Genomic DNA, 17,963 nt, shown 5'->3' with positions numbered 1-17,963 from the left:
AGCAGTCAGATACTGGACATAGAGAAAGGTCTGTAACCTCGGAACCAAGCAGTGACACCAACTAGCCGCTTGTCCTATTTCAGGATACTTCCCTGCCTGTGATTGAAAACGAGATTAAATTAATGCCAAGCAGCTCTCTCCTCACCCCCTTCCCTGCATTTTCCTGATACACATTTTCTTTCCCATTCTAGACAGTGAGAGAGGCTGTGTCTCGGGAGATGGACTCTGAGCTCCACCTTGTACTTGGCTTTGTGGTCCCTCAGCTTTTTGTCCCCCTAGACTTCCAATTTCCCATCTTACCTTATCCCTTGAATTTCATTAAACAGCAACCTCTTTCTCTCTCTCCACTGTTCGAGACTGGGAAATGACTTTCTTTAATGCAGGCGCCATTTGCAGTTTAAAGGCTAAGAGTTTTAGAAGAGTCTGTGGCTGTAAGATTGTTTCCAGCTAGAACTGCTCCATTAAAATACTGCTTTTGCTTGTGTGTGTGTGTGTGTGTGTGTGTGTACATATATATCTGTATATATAATTTTTTTTCTTCTGTTAATGTTTTGATAGCTATTCCCTCTGGCTTGACTTTTAGAAACCACTGTTTTCTAGACACTAGTATGTCAGCTTGTATTTTACGGTTATTTCACTTCTTGAAGGGTTAACTGTTTTAATTCCCTTGTCATGTCATCATATGTACTACTTTTCCAACTCCAGATGCAATTAAAAGTACCCTTCGGGGGTTCCAAGCCTGACTCGTTCCACGTGTGGAGCGTTCCTTTGGCTTGGAAGCCGTTCTCCGCCCCTTCTGAGATGAAGGCTTTCTGGGAGGAGGAGGAAAAGGGGGAAGGGTCAGACTGAGCTGCAACAGCTCTGTCTTAGAGGCCAAAGCCCTCACTTTTTTATTTTATTTATTTATTTTTTCTGAAGTTGGAAACGGGGAGGCAATCAGACAGACTCCCGCATGCGCCCGACCAGGATCCACCCGGCTTGCCCACCGGGGGGCGATGCTCTGCCCATCTGGGGCATCGCTCTGTTGCAACCAGAGCCATTTTAGCACCTGAGGCAGAGGCCATAGAGCCATCCTCAGCACCCGGGCAAACTTTGTTCCAATGGAGCCTTGGCTGCGGGAGGGGAAGAGAGAGACAGAGAGGAAGGAGAGGGGGAGGGGTGGAGAAGCAGATGGGCACTTCTCCTGTGTGCCCTGGCTGGGAATCAAACCCGGGACTTCCACACGCCAGGCCGATGCTCTACCACTGAGCCAACCGGCCAGGGCCCAAAGCCCTCACTTTTAAACACTGTGTCACCCGCATGGGCCCATACGGAGCAGCCAGTTCTCACCAACAGGGCAGGGTGGAGTGGGCGTGGGGAATAGCCAGACCTGCGCTGGAAAGCACCCTCCCCTGGACTAGCTTTGTGACCTTAAGCAATGATAATAATTTCTCTGTCAAACGGGGATAGCAATACTTATCTCATCCTTTTATTGAGAACATATAGAACTTCAATAGTTAATGGTATTATGATGATGATTATGACCTTCGATGGTTCTTGGGTACACTGGAGCTTATCCCTGAATCAGATTCCTGTCACAGTGCCCTCTGCCAGTGCTTGTCACCTTCTCTGTGACATGTACTTCTCCAGGCCTTGACTGGTGGCCTTATGCCACGCGAGTTTGATAATGCCTGAACTGTTCCTATACTTTCATCAGTGAGATGAGTTTACTGAGTGGCCTGGGTGAACTCAGATGTCCTGGCCATGTCAGATTGTGTCGCAGTTTTAGAGCTCTTACTCTCACTCTCTGGACTCCTAACAGACTAGTGACAGACCATTTGCAAACCTGGAGTGACCCACGCACGACCCTGTTGAGGGTCTATAGTGCACGGGCATTGTGAGACGCACCGGAAATGTGCTGGTAAGGCGCCTCCTTGCCTCCCTCCCCCCTCCCTGCCCCGAACCTCGGTGCTAATAAGGGTTTGTTGTCGATCCGTCTGAATGTGTGCACTGTGAATGGTCTGCTCAGATCCCAGCCCCTCCTGACTGTCAATAAGTACAGTTTGTCTCAATGTCTGAGCAGGGATACCAGTTTCATTCTCAGGCTTAATATCTAGGCGGGAAAGGGGTTGCATTGTAATCCCTTCTCATGCATAAGACTGAGGAAAATATCCTGGCTGGCAGTCAAAACATTACAAAAAAACAAAAACAAAAACAAAAAAACATCTCGGCAGGATTCCAAACGCTGACTCCAGCCACGCTCATTCTCCTGGAGGCCACTCTGTGTCACACTGTCGGGGGTCATTTTCAAAAGCTAACTGCCCAGTTTTCTGAGGCATTGGACTATGCTCCTTTGCTATCAGTGGAAACTATATGCTAGGGTGAATGTTCTTTAAAGTATAACAATAACAACAACAAAAATCTTCCTTCACTTGGGAAATCAAAGGTACAGGATCAAAAAAAAATTACTGTGAGACCTAAATGCTTTCAAGCCCCATAGATGATACTATTTATTTGAAGAGTGAGACTTATTTAACAATAACAACAACACAAAGCTTATAGGTAGTACTGCAAACACCCCAGCGATAACGACTCTACATCTGTAATAACATTTATATTGGCAGAGAGTGCCCGATGGATGCACATGGTCCCAGGCTCCTTCCTGCTACCCTCCTCGGCAGGTCTCATTCACCAGTGACTTCTCCTTTTCTCTCATCTATCATATGGCTTCAGACTCTCAGTGAAGAATTCAAGGCTATGACCAAGGCATAGGAGACGATGAATGAGATGAGACTGCCTTGGCTTTCTGGTGCCATAACTGAGAGTTAAATGTGCCTGTCACGTGCATTATCATTTTAACCTTCACTCGTGATGCACTTACTACATTCACAGTGTGCATAGTCATTCACCCGCCAAACAACGGGGGCTCCAAGAAATACAGGCAATTGGTCACTACTGCCTAAGAAGTTGCTGAAGTGAGAGTTGAACGCTGATCTGCTCTCAGCCAGCACAGGAGGGGACTAGTATTTAGTATGCTCCTTCTGTGTGCCAGGCTCTTCTAAATTCTAACTCCTCTCATCTTATAAAGTGTGTCAACCTGTGGAACATTACTCTTCCCAATTTTCAGACAAGGTAAGGGTGTTTCAGAGAAAGGAGTCAATTTGCTCAAAGTCCCCTGTAGATAGTAAGGGGGTCTGGATTTGAACCCACATTTCTCTGAATCCACAGCATGTTATTTTCCTTAAAACATGACCTCATCGCTCAGCCCCGGCTGGTGACTTAGTGGCTAGAGCATTGGCCGGGCATAAGGACATCCCAGGTTTGATTCCAAGTCAAGGCACACAAGAGAAATGACCATCTGCTTCTCCCACTTCCCTCTTCCCTTCTCTCCCTCTTCCCCTCCCACAGCCAGTGGTTTGTGCATGGTCCCAGGTGCTGAGGATAGCGTCATTGGAGTGCATCAGCCCCAAGTGCTAAAAATAGCTCAGTACTCGAGCATCAGCCCCAGAGGAGGTTGCCAGGTGGATCCTGGTCAAGGCACAAGTGGGAGTCTGCCTCACTATTTCCCCTCCTCTCAGCTAAAAACAAAAACAAAAAAACCCAAAACAAACAAAAACTAAATAAAAACAAAGCATGGCCTCATCACTCAGTCTTCTGCTTGCAAGGAATCCCACCTGGAGCAGGCCATAGCGAAGGTGTTTAGAAGAATGATATTAACAAGAGCAGCAATTTGAACATTACTTCAGCGCTCGACATTTAGAGAAAAGATTAAATAAAGATTAAATAATAAATGCTGCCATAGCAGCACACTGGAATATTTTCAGCTGTTATACATGGCTAATAGGATGACGATGCAGAAACATGCAAGAGTGTTTACCAAATAAGATTAAGAAAATGGATGTATACTGATTACATTTATGCAGATTCCATGCATATGCATGGATAAACAGAGGAAACACAAAGAAAATGTCTTTTGGCTGCGATACAGGAGAGGAGGTTTTAAAGTCATGATAAACATAATGCATAAGACAACTTCATGTATTCCAGCATCAAGAAAATTTGGCCAAAGATAATAGATAAAAATAATCACCCATGAAGAAATTTGTAGTTCTACTGTATTTTTGTTTGTTATTTTGTTTGTTTTGGTCTCGGTTAAAATCTAATCTTCCATTAACCAAACTCTATCCACCAAACCATCCATTGAAGAGAAGTTTACTGGGGTTTATTGTGATCTAGGCCTTGTGAGGCTCCAGAAATACAAGGTAATGGAACTGTCTTCAGGTTGCTCTGGGTCAAGTGCAGGAGACAGACGAGAGGCGTGACAATTCTTATACAGGCGCCACCGAGAGCTAAGCATGGGCCCAGGGCCCAGGGAGGGGTTGGTGCCTCAGCGGACAGGCAGAGATTCTCCGAGCAGGCGATGGACTAAGGAGTCCTAAAGGGGGAGAAGGGGGAAGCCGGGGGACTGAATGGAAGAGAAGGGTAGGAGCAGTGTTCCAGGCAGTGATTATTGTACAAGGCATGCAGGAAATGAAGCAGGACAGACTCGGGGGGTTTGTGTGGCCCTGGGGTGCTGTGTGAGTAGAAAAAGGGGTTTTGCACGAGGCTGAGGAGCAGCAGAGGCCAGAGAAGAGGACCTCGAGGGCCAAGGGAAGAAGGCATGGTGCGGCTGAGTGACCACCCAGTGCCCTGGGAACTGCAGACAGTCCACTTGAAGTCATCCGCTGAGGCCCCGGAGGATAGGGCACCCCCACGGATAACAGGAAAGGAGGGAAATTCTGGGCTTGAGTCCCCTGCTGAGGCTGGACAGTGGGAACTGCAGACAGACCTATTTGTAACAATCTCTTCAGCTCCTTGGGAAAGGGAGAAGCCTTCTCCGCGTCTGTAAACAGCCTGCTTTTGTGTGTGGCACTTAGTGGATGCCACCAAGTATCTCTAGGTTCGACGGTTGACTTAAAGTATCAAAACGAAATCAGACTGCTCCAAACCCTCAAAGAGGTGGACAAGTGTATAAGCCAGGGTCGTCCATGCACACATGTGACGAGTGTGCAAGGACTGATCGTCCCCTCTAGTGCTGACGAGACCGTTGAAACAGCACAGTCCACTCATGGATCCTGAAGGTTTGCGCTGGTTTCCTTTAAATGCTTACGGACGTTATTTCTTCATTGCCCACCCCATCATCTTTATGGGATATGAAATGAAACAGACATCACTTATGTTCTTTTCAATTTAAAAGTCTTATTATTTAAAGTCACTTAATGGAAAGTTACTGCGTACAGTAAATGTTCACCTATAAGAATTGCAGATGAGAAATATGAAATGATGGCAATTTCAAACCTCGAGTTAGAGAGGGCTTTCACTTCAGCAAAATGAAGGTGACAATGAAGGAAGGACTAGGTTCCTGGGTGTGTTGACTTGCCGGGGCTCTTCCCATAAGCTCTGTACCCAGAGGAGTCCAGTGGACAACTCAACTCTACGCAGTGACCCTTAGAAAAGTACAGCCGGCAGCCAACAGATGGGACCACCAGATGTACTTATCTCTCTAGTACCCAGCCCCAGGGTGTGTCATAGCGCATTTCCCGCATCAGGAAACGGAGGCTCAGAGAGGTCAGGTAACTTGTCCAGGGTCACACAGCTAGCAAATGGGTTTCTTGAAGACCAGTGTTATGATTTTTGAGTCTTCAGCATCTAGCTTAGCACCTGACCCATGACAACGAGGGTGTGACTTGTAAGCATTTATTAAAATCACTCTTAACTTAAAGAAGAGAAAGTCTGGCCAGTGCATTTCCGTATTTCAACCTACACGAAAGGGATCATGAATATAAAACAAAATCGAGTAGCCTGCAGAGCACATAAGGATAAAGAAACGACAGCACAAACTTTAGGATAGGGTGGGGCCCTGGAGAAGTGAACCCCACACAGTGGTAATACAGGAACCCAGCAACCCAGAGGCAAAGGAATGTGGACTGTGGCCACTGCCTTCTGGTTCATTCTGGAGGACAATGCTGGCTTTATAAAAGAAACCATATCCCTTACCTACAATGTGACAAGTGCAACTCCACTAAAAACGGCGTGATATATGTTACCTGGTTAGACCAAATACAGAAGCTATAAGTGTTACGTTGGTAGAGACAGTATTCATAACACTTAGTTTTTAAAAATAAAAACTGACTTACACTCAAACCAGAAAATCTGTTAAACATCACACAAAGGGTCCCTAGGAAGCCTTAAAAATACACATCTCTGTTACAGCACTGGCTGGAATTTCTGTAGGGACCCTCTCTGGGGGGCACACACAGTCTCCTCAGGGGTGACTGGTTCCCAGGTGGAGACGCCGCAGCCGTGAACTTCACAAGAGCATTAGAAACTTGAGACAGCCAGCAGAGACAGAGTACCAAGGCGCTTTATGACAAACATCGCTAGCCTCTGAGTAATTAATTCCAGAGTGATACAAATGTTCAGAGGGAACTCAACACTGATAAAATCCAGGTGTAATGCTTGTCAATTAAATTCCTTCCTCCTTTGACCACACACACACACACACACACACGCACGCACGCACGCACACATCATGGTATAAGACACATAGATTGTGCTCTATTCCTTCATTTTAACTCCTTGGTTCAACAGACACATATACCTCTAAAACAGTGATTTTCAACCTTTTTTGAGCCGCGGCACATTTTTTACATTTACAAAATCCTGGGGCACACCACCTACCAAATCGACACAAAATGACACTCTAACACAGTACATATTATACATATAGTTAATAATATAGTTTCTAAATGTATGTATACTCACACCTGATCATGTCTCATGGCACACTGGTTGAAAAACACTGCCTAAAGGACTTTTCAAACTCACCAGGAAATATAATCATTGCATGTCTTACCCTGAGGTAGTTGAGGGTGAAATTTGTGAGCCCCATCCTGGTGATATTTTTGGACAGCTGATCCAGGACCTGAGGATCTTGTGCCTAAACGGGGGGGGGGGTAGAAATTATATATTTTATTGAGGAAAGATGATGTCAAGAAAGTCTCAGACTGTGTTACAGATGCTAAGAAATGAAACCTTGACACTGTTGATTTTTCTCAAAGGGCCAGGTTGCTGTAGATAATTTAATTTACATTTCAAGACAGTTGCATACGATGCTCAGGGTCCTGTGGGTCAATGGTGTGGGGTCCAGGGCCAGGGAGAACCAAACGGAGTTGGCTGTACTGTCAGACCTCGGCAGCAACAACTTCCCTGGCCCTGTGAGAAGCCCAGTGTCTTCAGCTGGAGGGTCAGCAAGACCTGCCAGGACACCTCCAGGTCTCTGCCATCCTTGGAGGGGGTGTGCCCTCTGCTTTGGGAGAGCCATGCTCTAGGACAAGCCTTTGCTTCCCGTTGTGCTAGTGTTGTTTGTAATAGCACGGGGTTGAAAACTATGTGTGAAAACTTTGCCACTGCCATGGCATAGATAGATCTATAATAGATATATGTACAAAATAAAAATACATATTTGTTCTTAAGAATGCAAAGACCCCTCCCCATTAAGCCGAGGCTAGAAATAGATGTCCTCACCAATTTTCACCCCGCAGTACTGCCAGGGTGGGCACTACATTTCTTAGAGTGTTAGTCACGTTTGAAAGAGGGAGGTAACGAACGTCCCATAGGCCACCCAGAAAGTTCTGTTCCGTTAGAAAAAAAAAAAAAGAACGTTCTTTCTGGATATTATTTTAAGGTGAATCTCTTGGTTGATGCTCTTTTTTTTCTGTTTGTCTTGCTTCTTTCTTAATTGGTGTGAGCAATGTGGTGCTAAACACGGGGAGGCTTAAGTAAATATCCCTGTGCCTCCCTGTCTGCATTCATGAGACAATCTAGGTTATACTAAATCAGTTTAATTTACTCTCTTCTGAGGAATTTCCTCACAGTGATGCAACCAATTGGCTCTGCGTATAAAAATTTTTAAAAATGTAGGAGACAACACAATGTGTCACTTCTCATATCAATTTCTGATAAAGGTTCCTCTCTGGGCATGCGGCAGGTACCCACTGACCCTCCTGCGTGCCAGGAAGAGCGGGTTCTATGCCGCAGTGCATCAGGCAGTCGTGCTCGACCTCAAGGAGCTTACACTGTAGTCGCAAGCTAGGAGAATAACACATAAATGGAAGGACGTGGTTGTTGTTGTTACAGGCCAATCACCGAGCTTGCAGAGGACCTACTATGTGCCAGGCACTATTCCGTGTTCTTTAGATACATTGACTCTTAGTCCTTAAACCAATCTTCCGAGGTGGGTTCTATTCCTGTACTGATTTTATAGATGAGGGACTGGAAACACAGAGATGTCACGTCACTTGCCCATGGTCGCATAAGAACAGGGATTCAAACCCATGGGGTCTCATCCTAAAGCCCATCTCTCCTTCGGCCTATTTGGGAATAATAAGAGTGGCTACTCCAGGATGCTTCGAGGAAAGTGGAGGATGTGAACTGGGCTTTAAAATTCGAGAAAGACTTGGGCCATGTAAAGGCAGAAGTAATAGAGCAGGAGAGCTGGGGGGAGGGTGGGTGTGGCCAGAGAAGAAAGCACGGGGCAGAGCTGGAGTTAAGCCACCCAGAGAGGTTGAGGACAAAAGCCTGGAGATGCCTGGGGTCGGATAGTTAGGAGGCAGTTGCCTTCTCAGCCCAGGATCTGGAGTCAGAACCAGCAGAGTTGAAATCCTGATTTTACCCTTTTCCGACTGAAAAACATTGGGTGACTGATTGTATTTCTCTAAGCCTCAGTTTCCCCACTTCTAAAACAGGAATAGTGAATGATAACTCACCTCTCTACGTCACTATGGGGATTAAGTACAATGTGCCTGAAATGTTTAGCACAGGCCTGGCATAGGAAACACCCAACAAATGCCAGCTGCTGTTATCTTAATCTCTTTTGATTATATTGGGTCTTAAAAATTAGGCTTATTAATTCTGATTCTGTTCCTAAGCTTTTGCAAGGAAACTGCCGTATTACATATGGAGGAAAAGGGACTTATTTAAGTCAACGTCTGTGGACTCCTTCAGGGACCGTACCTGACTAGTCCCCGTCAAGTCTTTCCTTTAAGACTTGTCTCTAGCTTGACATCAAATCCGCCCTTGCATCTAGTTGGTGTTCAATGCATTTGGTGTGGTTTATGTCCAACAGAAACCAAGAGAACCCAAAATATTCCAGCTCATTCCAACCCCGGCTAGAAAGGGCCAATGCCTGTTCACACAGATCTGAGGTCCATGCGCCCCATGTCTCCTCAGATGGTTCTAATCAAAACTGGAAACTACTTTTCTTCCTTCTTGTTTTATTTCCTCCCCCCAGTCATAAATAACAGGTTTACTAGCCCAGGCTGAGCAGTACTAGATGAGGACTGGGTGGGGTTAAAGAAAAGCACAGGCTGCTTACTGAGGTTACCTCAGTTTAGAGTTTGATACAATAACATATGGAAACAAAAAGGGCTCAGAATGTACCGCACTTGAAACAAAGGAGGAGACAAGGGTCCGTGGCTTACAACGGATGAGGGAGGGCCCAGCCGAGAGAGTCAACCCCGTAAAGTGTGAAGACTACCCGAATTCTTTCACAGAGAAACTGTGGGCAGGTAAAACGAAGAGGCAATAGGAAGGAGGCGAAAGAGAAAGGGAATTACTTACGTGCATGGCTAGGATGCTTCTTGGAACTAGCTCTCTGTATTGTCTAATGGTAAAGTGCCATGTTTTTATTCTCATGAGATCATCAAAGGTGAACTCCAAGATCAGTCTGCCTTCTGTACACACCTAGAAGTGACAAACGACACACTCATTTGTTATGCACTTTGTGAACGCCAGATTTTTGTTGCTCACATGTCTTCTAATCAGCATGGTCTCCCTGACTATCCTTGGGTGGCTCTGGATCTTGACAAAATGGGACACAGGTGGCTTCCCCATGGCACACTGCAACAGGTACAAGCTCAGGAATCATTGGGTTCCAAAGACAGTGCAGTTGCTTATTGGCCACGATCTATTAGCAACCTTATTCGTTACACCTGAGACTCTGTGAGCCTCCGCTTCTTCTTTCGTAAAGATGGGCGCAAAACCCATCTTACAGCAAGATAATTTCCAAAACTCATGGCATAAAGTGTGGGTGCCACAAAATGGTATCTTCCTACCAACTCTTTCTCCCACTTTTATAATCCTTTGATGATAGGAGCTTGAGCTCTTAGTCCAATTGTCATTAATCCTACTTTGGGAGAAAATATCTAATAAAATTAATGATGCTGAAGTGTGACATACTATAAGATTACCCAACCAGAGGTTCTCATTTCCAAAGAGAAATTCCATAGGACAATGCTTAACCCAAGGCAGTAGGCATCATAGACATATTTAGAGTATATATTTCTTCAATCACATCACATCAGCCATGACAAATTCTGTTTGCAGATAGGGCCAGCCTTTGAGGGGCAGCAAATTTATCTTTCTAAGAAAAGTGTACATTATGAATGAAAAAGAATTTCTGAGGCTCTCTTCCTTGATAAACTGATTAGTGATAGGGGAGCTTTTTCATCTTCTTTTGATCAGATCATTTTTAGCATGTCATGCCTATTTTATTTACTTTTCTTCTCACTGCTAATGACTTTTACATGAAAGGCAATACCAGGCAATCTCACCCCATCAGCCTATTTCGACTCTAAGACAGGCAGTGGTGGCCACATATCGGCCCAGTTTAAATCATGACAATTCGTTATTCAGTCCATGCTGGCCTAGAGAAGCAGCACAGAACGGTGGATGGGACTTTGGCATCAGAAAGTACGAGATTCCAACCCTGGCTCATTTTTCACTTATTCTGAAACTTTGGAAAAATCAAATTCCCTAAGCTCCAGCGTTGTTCATCTGTAAAATGCGGATAAAAATATCCTCAGGCAGAGTCATTAGAAAATATATTTTAAAAAATTTCGTATGTAGATTATATAGCTCTGAACCAAGCATATAGTAGGCTGACAGTAAATAACCACTCTAAGGACAAAAGAAATGCCACTGAAGAACATAGAACCCTGTCTGAGACCTAGGGTTCTTCTGGGAAGAGCTTCACCTTCCTCTTCACTCTGAGATCCTTTCCCATCACTAGATTCAACCATCAGTTTCATTTTTATTTGTTTTAATACATTGGGATTCTGACCAAGCTTTTTCAAGGAAAGATTCCCTATATTAAAAACAAACACATAGGCCCTGGCCAGTTGGCTCAGCAGTAGATTATCAGCCCAGCTTGTAAAAGTCCTGAGTTTGTTTCCCAGTGAGGACACACAGGAGAAGAAGTCATTTGCTTTTCCACCTCTCCCCCTTCTCTGTCTCTCTCTCTTCTTCTCCCACAACCATGGCTCAAATGGTTTGAGCAAGTTGGCCCTGGGCACTGAAGATGGCTCTATGGCCTCACCTCAGGCACTAAAACAGTTCATTTGCTGAGCAACAGAGCAGTAGCCCCACATGGGCAGAGCATCCCTTAGTAGGGGGCTTGCCGGGTAGATCCCGGTCGGTCGGGGCTCATGCGGGGGTCTGTCTCTCTGCCTCCTTGCCTCTCACCTTCTCACTTAGTAAAAAATAAAATAAAAATAAATAAAAACAAACATACAAATCTTTGCAAATCACTGTGCTACACTACTTTTGAAGAAAAAAATTAACTTACTAAAGGATATGAACATTTCTAAAACTATAGCCTGAGAAGATAATTAGCAATCTATGTCAACCTTTTATGAAATATTAATACTTATTTTCCCTCTGGGAATTTAATGCAGAATGCCACCATATTGAGTTCCAATGATATCCTAGGCACTGGCTTAGGTGTTAGGTGTTTTCTGTTGACTCTGATATAAAGAGAATTAGTAACGTGTTGATAAGGCTCCTCTTAAGAAAGACGCTCTTAATGCCTGCCGTTTCATTTTACCAGAGGTCTCAGAAGCACTGTATAATACTCACTGATAATCTGGGTGAAGAACTCTAACTCAAATCCAGTTAGCATAGTCTGAGAGTGATTTGGGGCATTTGGGCATCTTGCCCCCAAACACCTCGCCCGAGTGGTCTTTGGAGCCTTGTTCCTGATCTCAGCCATGACAACTGAGCACACTGAAATGGGGAAGACTTTAGTGTCCCCACACTACTTCTCCAGAGCACCTCAGCCTTGGGGGTAATTTACCAACGGTTTCAAAGAGTTGCAAGGAGATTGAGCTACACCATTCCCCGGGGAGTGTCCGCAGGAAAGATGCCACCTGCAGTGAAGGCTTTCACAGAAGGTAGGTGACCTCAGCCAGTAAGCCACAGGGAAATGCCTTGACAGTACAGGGCAAGGATGTTTGGATGCTAGAATCCTGTTTGCATTTCTTTTAAGAGAGAGGATTATGGGATGTTTAAACAAATATTAGCCCAGTTAAATGTTATGCTTTTAAATTATCTAATCTATTTATTTTGTGTTTACAAACCACAAACCCAGGGCGGACAGAGGTCCTGGTTGACCTTTACTAAAAGAGAATGTCATAATGGGAGGGCCTGGATGGAGTCTTTCTGATGAATTATTGGCTTGGAGCATCTGTAAGGTCAAGGTGAGTTGTGTCCTCGGTTTTCTGTGAGAGAGCACACAGGTTCAGGACATTTCTTAAGGTCAAACTGTCCTGGAGGTTACACAAGGGAAAGTGGCCATTAGCCTTGGGTTCCTCCTTTCTTAGCCAAAACCAAGGAGTCAGCTCCATCCAGGGCAGACCATGGGCAAGAGGACCACGCTTAGCATCGGATCTGAGTCGACTGTGTTGGGTGTTTTTCTAAAGGAAATGGAAGGATGGAGGAGAACTGGGTCACTGCTGGTATTCCTCAAGTCATGATCTCCACAGCCTCCACCCAAGCCCTGGGAAGCCTCACTTCACCCTCGGCCCCGAGGTTAGAAGTTAGAAATCTTTGTAATTTATTTTATATGCAGCAATCAGCAAATGAAATACATATATATATATATATACACACACATTCCTTGTTATCAATACAATTAATGTAGGTTTTATCTAAAGTTACCTTACTATTTTTTTTGTAAAGCTACCTTTCATTTGGAATCCAAAATCAAAAGTGTCCCCAATTAAGAAAACATTTTCTGTTGTGTTGAATTCATGTTGCCGTACTATGAGCTCTGACATTTTGTTTCTGTGGTAACCAAAATCAGCTGATTAGTTGGCATGGCAACAGAAAAGATGAAATCCCAGCAGACACACTCTAATCAATGCCCCCAGCACAGATGGTCTCTGGAGGATCAACAAGAAAGAGGCTGGCAGGCATTCAGCACATCACGTGCTCGCTTGAGACTAGGCCAGGGACAGGAGAACTAAAAAAGAACATTTCTCAAACTAACCGGCCGCTCTTTAACCCTTTTCTTCCTTGGACTAATTGTGCAGCAATATGGATCCTGTAGTCTCATGTATAATCTAGCTCTCATAGAGCTTTTATGAAATAAACTGTGTATTTTAGGTGTGTTTATTTAAATAGCTTGGTCTCTATACCTGGAACAGTATGCATGCTATAGTGTTGTTGTTGTTATTATTATTATTTTAGTTCCTAGCTTGCTAACTTTTTATAACAGGATACAATTCAGAAACAGCCATCTGGGAGAGAGGCATGGGGCAAGGGGTGTGGGAAGGGGGAGGAGCTTCCATACCCTCTCTGAGAGCTCCACTCTCCCCAAATCTCTACAGATTTACCAGCCTGGAAGCCCTGGTAAATTAGATTTAGATTAACAGTTGCATAAAGCTCTTTGTAGTTTGCATAGAGGTATGCAAATGCATATATATATATATATATATATATATAGAGAGAGAGAGAGAGAGAGAGAGAGATGCGCGCACACACACACATATTAGAGCAATGTGGCCATTGATACTATAATAATTTGGTTAGTCAGGATAAGAGTACAGATGTCTAATCCTGGGAGTACAACATGGTATAACATGGCTAAGATAAGAATGAGTTAAACTGTCAAAGACAAGAGTGAGTATTCCTAATGGAAGCTGGTTGGGGCATCTCCATGATACACCTGACTATAGTAGTAAATCATTTCAGAATAAATAACTAAGACCAGAAAAGCAACAATAACCTGTGTTTCTAGAAGTGAGAAGGGTGTCCACTAATGGCTGTAATTATTGTTCTAGTTTGTAAAACCTAAAAGTCACCCAACATGACCCCAGAGAGGGCTCATCTGAGCATCTGTCAGTCTTTACACCCTCAAATATAATTTGGGGGCTGGTGATTCTGAAAACCTTGGTGACTGTTCTTCTGATTATTAAGCCTTGTTTTCAATTGGATTTAAAATTGAATATAGAAAAGAGAGGCTTCCTAATGTGTGTTTTAAAACTCTAATTACATATTTATCCATAATCTATAATGTTCCTAGGATCAGGAAATTGCAAAATGTGTACTATACTCCTGAGGAATATTAAGCGTTACTGTTGATTAGGACTGTGCCTGAGTTTTGATTCACCAGTTGACCAAATTTTCATAAAAGCAACTCAGAACCACTGGCTCAAACGCTATGTGGGGAATTAGAGTTTATTGATACTCTAAATTAGAACAATGTGATAATGCCCCCACGTCCTGTGCTAAGGAATGCTTTGTACTAACTCACAGCCGGCTCCCCCTTGAAAATAAACATTGGCTTCCAAACTGTTTTTCTCTGTGACACTGCAAGTTCATTAACCCACTGTTTTATACTAAATAGCCCAATGATTTTCTTACACGAAGATGAGCTATTTTTAATTAATATAAGAACAAAAGAAAAACTGGGCAGATTCTTTGGTTTGTATAATAACCACTAAGGAGCAAAAAAAAAAAAAAAAAAAAAAACCTCTTTCAAATGTTCTAAAAATAAATGTGCTTAATTAGCATCTGGACTAAGTCCACATAGCTAAGCTACATTTCCCAGAAAGCAGTATTTTTCATCACAGAGTGGACATATTCATTATGAGAGTTGGCAAATGATCTTGCCCCGGAGGGGAGTCAGGTGGGTGATCAAAAGGACCGAAGCCTGAGGCCCAGGTTGCCAAGTTCAGGGACGTGCCGGCCTCCCTGGTGAGTGCCGAGGATGCCCGGGCACCTGCTCGGCCATCACCATCCCCACGTGAGGGAGAACCATAGAGAAAACCTTAGTTTCTTCATTGGGATAAAAAAAATAAAGCACATGATCGATTCACTGGGCAAACGGGATTTCTTTTTATTTAAAACCAGTCTCGCATAGACAGCACTTGATCTTCAGAGTAACGGACCATGGTCATTTGTCTGAAAGTTTTGGCCTGAGAAAGAAAGCAACCGAGGAAATAGATAAAAGGACTATCCCACAAGATACGGTTTTCTATCAATGGCCACAGGTTTTGCAATCGCTCCTTCATTATGGCAAAAATTTAACACAGATTTCTTTTCCCTTTTTAAAGTATAAGGAATGTGTGTGTTTTTCCTGAATTACTTAAAAGTAAAACTAAGCCCTGATTAAATAATAATAATAATAATCACACTAAAGAGGATGAAGTTGCCAAGAAAGGCTTTCTCCACAGTGCGCAGACCGGGTAATCCTAGACGCGGCCCGGGGACCCGTCTGATCTACGGGGCTATGTGAGTGTGTCATGTCTACGGTGTTCCAGAAAGGCCTTTGCTCAGAACTAGTACTCTGCCGGTCAGTGATCCGTCTGCAGGAAAGATCAGAGGTGGGGGCTGTTCAGAAGATGGGGTTTTCTCTTTTTCATTTCAAATCCCTCACGGGAGCTTGGATCCTGTCTCAACGATGGATTTGACCCTCATCGTTCCCTCCGCTGTCTTTCTCATTCTCTCTCTCACAAACAACTTCTGGCTCTCTTGCTGACTGACCAATCACAGAGCTTCTTGGAATTTGGGGACACCACCTTTAAACTCCCAGATTCCCTACTTTCTTTTATATTCTTATGCGCCTTTAAAATAATGGGTAGTTGAGTTGTGGTTAGGTAAGTTTTTCCCCTGTCATGTTTGTTCACATCGAATTGAGCTTTATAAAAGTGTTGAATTGTAGCAACATTATAGAATTTCTTCAGTAACTAATGGTATGGGGGTGACGATTGTGATTCTAGATGGGCTTTGGATGTACGGGAGCCTATCTCTGAATCAGACGGTCATCATGGGGAGAACATTTCCTTTAGCTGTGGATGACCCTTTGCGTAAAACCCAACACTCTAATTTAACAAGCTGAGTCTACCAGGCAGCCAAACCTCTCTTTATCTTAATGCTGAGGCTCCGTCATGCTTGACTGTGCTTTGTATCCCATGCACACCCCTGAGAACAGTGTACACCAAGAGTCTAGCCATGTGACAAATAAAAAGGATGACCTTACAGCACTGAAAGTGTTTAAGATGTGAGAAATCAGCTCACAGTTCCAAAGGAAACTTTAATTACTATCCTTACGTACACCCAGAGGAGAGCAAGCCACGCGACAGATCACCCCATACCTTGGTAAACATGGGCTTCCCATGCTGGGTGACCATAGCACACTGGTCACAGTCCACCGTGATGGATGAGTTGTGGTACGACTCCTTCGAGTGTTTGAGAATGTAATACAGGTCAGTCACCCCTCCTTCAAACACCGTGCTGAAGTAGCGGGGGATAAGCGTCCTGCCGATAGCTGGGGGAGAAACACAAACAGAAAAATTAGTGAAGACATATGACTGGCCTCACACACCCCACAGCATCGCACACCCCACCATCGCACACCCCACCATCACACACCCCACCATCACACACCACACACCATCGCACACCACACACCATCGCACACCCCACCATCACACACCACACACCATCACACACCCCACCATCGCACACCCCACCATCGCACACCCCACCATCGCACACCACACACCATCGCACACCCCACCATCACACACCCCACCATCGCACAACACACACCATCACACACCACACACCATCGCACACCCATCATCGCACACCCCACCATCGCACACCACACACCATCGCACACCCCACCATCACACACCCCACACCATCACACACCCCACCATCGCACACCCCATCACACACCCCACCATCGCACACCACACACCATTGCACACCCCACCATCACACACCCCACCATCGCACAACACACACCATCACACACCACACACCATCGCACACCCCATCATCGCACACCACACACCATCGCACACCCCACCATCGCACACCCCACCATCACACACCCCACACCATCATACACCCCACCATTGCACACCCCACCATCGCACACCCCACCATCACACACTCTACCATCACACACCCCACACCATCACACACCCCACCATCGCACACCCCACAGCATTGCACACCCCACCATCACACACCCCACCATCACACACCCCACACCATCACCAGACTGCAACCGAACACCAATTGTCTCAAGAGAGGAGGCCAGTAGCCAAAGTTCTCCTTATAAACAAGCCACGATCCTCTGAGGTTATAGTTAATAAAATAAAATCCCCAACGATTCAGAAAAAAATTTGTACAGCCACCTTTGCAGATTTTGAGTCTGTTGAAAGCTAATAGTGAAAGGGTTAGTATTTTTTAAAAGAATGGAAACAAACACATTGGCTACTTCGGGCCTTGTGTATGCTCTAAGGGAACATATTTTCAAAAAAATATAATAAAACACACCCAACCAACTTGGATTTTTTAATAGATTGTTTGTTTACAGGCCAGTTACTCAATCATGTTTTAGTAGTAGGATCATAATATATATACACTCTTATAAGGCAGTGTTTTGTAGCGGGTGTGAAGTATTCGGGCATTCTCTCATCGGATCTTCAGAACAACCACAAGCGTGTAGGGGACCGAGACTCAAACAGGTTATTTTGGGGAAAAAAAAGAGAAACGGTTTTAAAGAATGTTTCAAAGTCACGTAACTCATGAGTAGGAAAGTGGAGTCTCTAACTCCACATCTGCAAATATCCAAACAGTCTCTCTTT

The 17,963-nt window shown here is 44.5% G+C and overlaps 1 protein-coding gene across 10 annotated transcripts in view; it reads right to left on the bottom strand.

The window, feature by feature from the left end:
* The window catches only part of LDB2 (LIM domain binding 2), a 350,225-nt gene that overhangs the window by 52,912 nt on the left and 279,350 nt on the right, over nucleotides 1-17,963 (bottom strand). For all 10 annotated transcript variants that reach the window (XM_066280916.1, XM_066280918.1, XM_066280921.1 and 7 more), the window contains exons 3-5: nucleotides 16,455-16,627; nucleotides 9,640-9,762; nucleotides 6,875-6,958 (exon numbers count right to left, since the gene is read on the bottom strand). In XM_066280916.1, coding sequence (XP_066137013.1) covers nucleotides 6,875-6,958; nucleotides 9,640-9,762; nucleotides 16,455-16,627 — 380 coding nt within the window. The remainder of the gene's footprint in view (nucleotides 1-6,874; nucleotides 6,959-9,639; nucleotides 9,763-16,454; nucleotides 16,628-17,963) is intronic.

Source organism: Saccopteryx bilineata, chromosome 5 (assembly GCF_036850765.1).
Source record: "Saccopteryx bilineata isolate mSacBil1 chromosome 5, mSacBil1_pri_phased_curated, whole genome shotgun sequence".
NCBI classification, from domain to species: domain Eukaryota; kingdom Metazoa; phylum Chordata; class Mammalia; order Chiroptera; family Emballonuridae; genus Saccopteryx; species Saccopteryx bilineata.
Note: the sequence above shows the minus strand (reverse complement) of the source record. Positions and strands in the feature narration are given on the sequence as shown.